This window comes from Meles meles, chromosome 8 (assembly GCF_922984935.1).
Source record: "Meles meles chromosome 8, mMelMel3.1 paternal haplotype, whole genome shotgun sequence".
NCBI classification, from domain to species: Eukaryota; Metazoa; Chordata; class Mammalia; order Carnivora; family Mustelidae; genus Meles; species Meles meles.
The window spans coordinates 54425734-54427929 of NC_060073.1; the positions used below are offsets into that span (position 1 = coordinate 54425734).

General features: G+C 42.9%; 1 protein-coding gene across 1 annotated transcript; it reads right to left on the bottom strand.

The window, feature by feature from the left end:
* Positions 1 to 986: 986 nt before the first annotated feature.
* Positions 987 to 1934, bottom strand: LOC123949373 (olfactory receptor 2D2). The gene has a single exon (XM_046016790.1). It carries the CDS (start codon positions 1932 to 1934, stop codon positions 987 to 989), a length of 948 nt encoding a protein of 315 aa, XP_045872746.1.
* Positions 1935 to 2196: the final 262 nt, after the last annotated feature.

A 2196-nucleotide genomic window follows, 5' to 3' on the forward strand; every position in this document is an offset into this window, starting at 1 on the left:
TATCCTTGATTTTATTTGGAATACAGTAACAGGAAATCAGAAGGTAAAAAGAGAATGAGCTTGAAATATTTATTCCCGTGGCTTTCCCACCTCCATACACCTATGTCCACAACTCCTGTCTCAAGGCCTTCTCTATAGAGCTACCCTCTCTAAGTCCTAAGTTTTCCTTCATGCCCGGGGTTAGTATAAGCCTCTTTCTCACTCTTGCTAGACCTGGGATGTCACTATTTCTTGTTAGTTTCAGAATCCTGTCTTTATGTTCGTCTGATAGATAAAATACCCTTGTCCCTAATAGTGTGAGAAGGACAGCAGGATTCATATATTCTCTTCATTGTACCCATGCTCTTCACTACCCACTTCAAGCATACATAGATGCATATGCTGGCCCACATACATCTAGCACCTAGCTCATAGTAAGTGGTTAAGTAATGCTTGTTAATATATTGATCATGTGATGATGCAAAGAGATTCAGAAATACCAAAAGGTAAAGAGTTGGAGTAGGATCTGGATAGATTGATAGTAATATTGAACATGATTTTTAAAAAAAGATGGATTTTGTAGGTTCCAGGGTTTATAAAATGTGAATGTTTCTTTCAGGATTTCCTATTTTTTTTAAAGATTTTATTTATTTATTTCAGAGAGAGAGAGAGAGAGCAGGAGAGGGGACAAGGTCAGAGGGAAAAGCAGACTCCCCACGGAGCTGGAAACCCAATGTGGGACTCAGTCCCGGAACCCTGGGATCATTACCTGATCCAAAGACAGTGGCTTAACCAACTGAGCCACCAAGGCATCCCAGGATTTCCTAACTCTTATGTGCTAAAACCAACAAAAAGGAAGGAGACCCTAGTTCTATTAGTCCATGAATTAATGTAAGATGGAGGGTAGGTCCACAACAAGGTCCAAGGATGAGTATCTTAACAATTCCAAACTTCCTGAGGAACTACTCAACAAATCATACAGGTAGGGAGCTAAGAGGTTCCTACAGTCAGTGGCAGATATGAAGCCTGCATGGGAAATTCCTTGTTGTTATTTTCTTCAGAGCTCCCTTCACATCCTTGTTCCTCAGGCTATAGATGAGTGGATTAAGCATGGGTGTCACCATTGCATAGAACACAGACACCAGTTTTTTCTGTTCTTTGGAAGACTTTGGTGTCATGTAGGTGACAATTCCTGACCCATAAAAAAGGATGACCACCAGAAGGTGGGAGCCGCAGGTAGAGAATGCCTTGAGCCTCCTCACAGTTGACTTCATCCTCACCATAGTCACTATGATGTGGCTATAGGACACCAGAACTAGGGAAACAGGTATGAGGAGAATCACGACACCCATGAGGAAAATGGCCATCTCTGAAGTGCGGGTGTCTGTGGATGCCAGGATCAACAGTGCAGGGGCCTCACAGAAGAAATGAGCAATACTATTGCTGCCTCGGTAGGGTAGCCTTAGTACAAAAGTGGTATCCACCACAGATACCAGAATGCCGCTGGTCCATGATCCTGCAGCCAGTTGGACACACACCCTCCACGTCATGACGCTAGGGTAATGCAGAGGGTTGCAGATGGCCACATACCGATCATAGGACATCACTGCCAGAAAGGCACACTGTGTGCATCCAAAAATGAGGAAGAGTATAAGCTGAGCTGCACAACGTGTGAATGAAATGACCTTCTTCCTGGATAGCAGGTGGACTAGGGCCTGAGGAATGATGTTGGTAGAAAAACAGAGGTCAGCCAGAGATAAGTTGCAGAGGAAAAAATACATGGGTGTGTGAAGCCGGGAGTCAACCTGCACAAGGCACATGAGAAGCAGATTTGCAAGCACAGTGACCAGGTAGACCCCCAGGAATACAATGAATAGCAGCTTCTGGGTGTGGGGGTCATCAGAGAGTCCCAGAAGGAGGAATTCAGTCACCTGTGTCTGATTTGATTGTCTCATAGTTTGTATTTTTTTTTTCAGTAAAAATTCACCTTATGCCAAACATAGGTCCGTATAACCTATAAAATATATCAATCAGATTTGGAAGACTTTGGGATTGCTCTCAGTCATTACCAGCCATTCCTAGAATCCCCTTTATATAGAAGAGGATCAGGTTGCTTTAGTTGGAATTTTCGGTGTTGTAAAACTTAATACCCTTAGGATGCTTCATTTATTTTTAGTGCCATCTGCAAATGTAGAGTAGATCAAAAGAATTGTCTTC

Excerpts from the sequence above, each read along its gene's own strand:
- LOC123949373 (XM_046016790.1), bottom strand. The coding sequence starts at position 1,934 with ATGAGACAATCAAATCAGACACAGGTGACTGAATTCCTCCTTCTGGGA.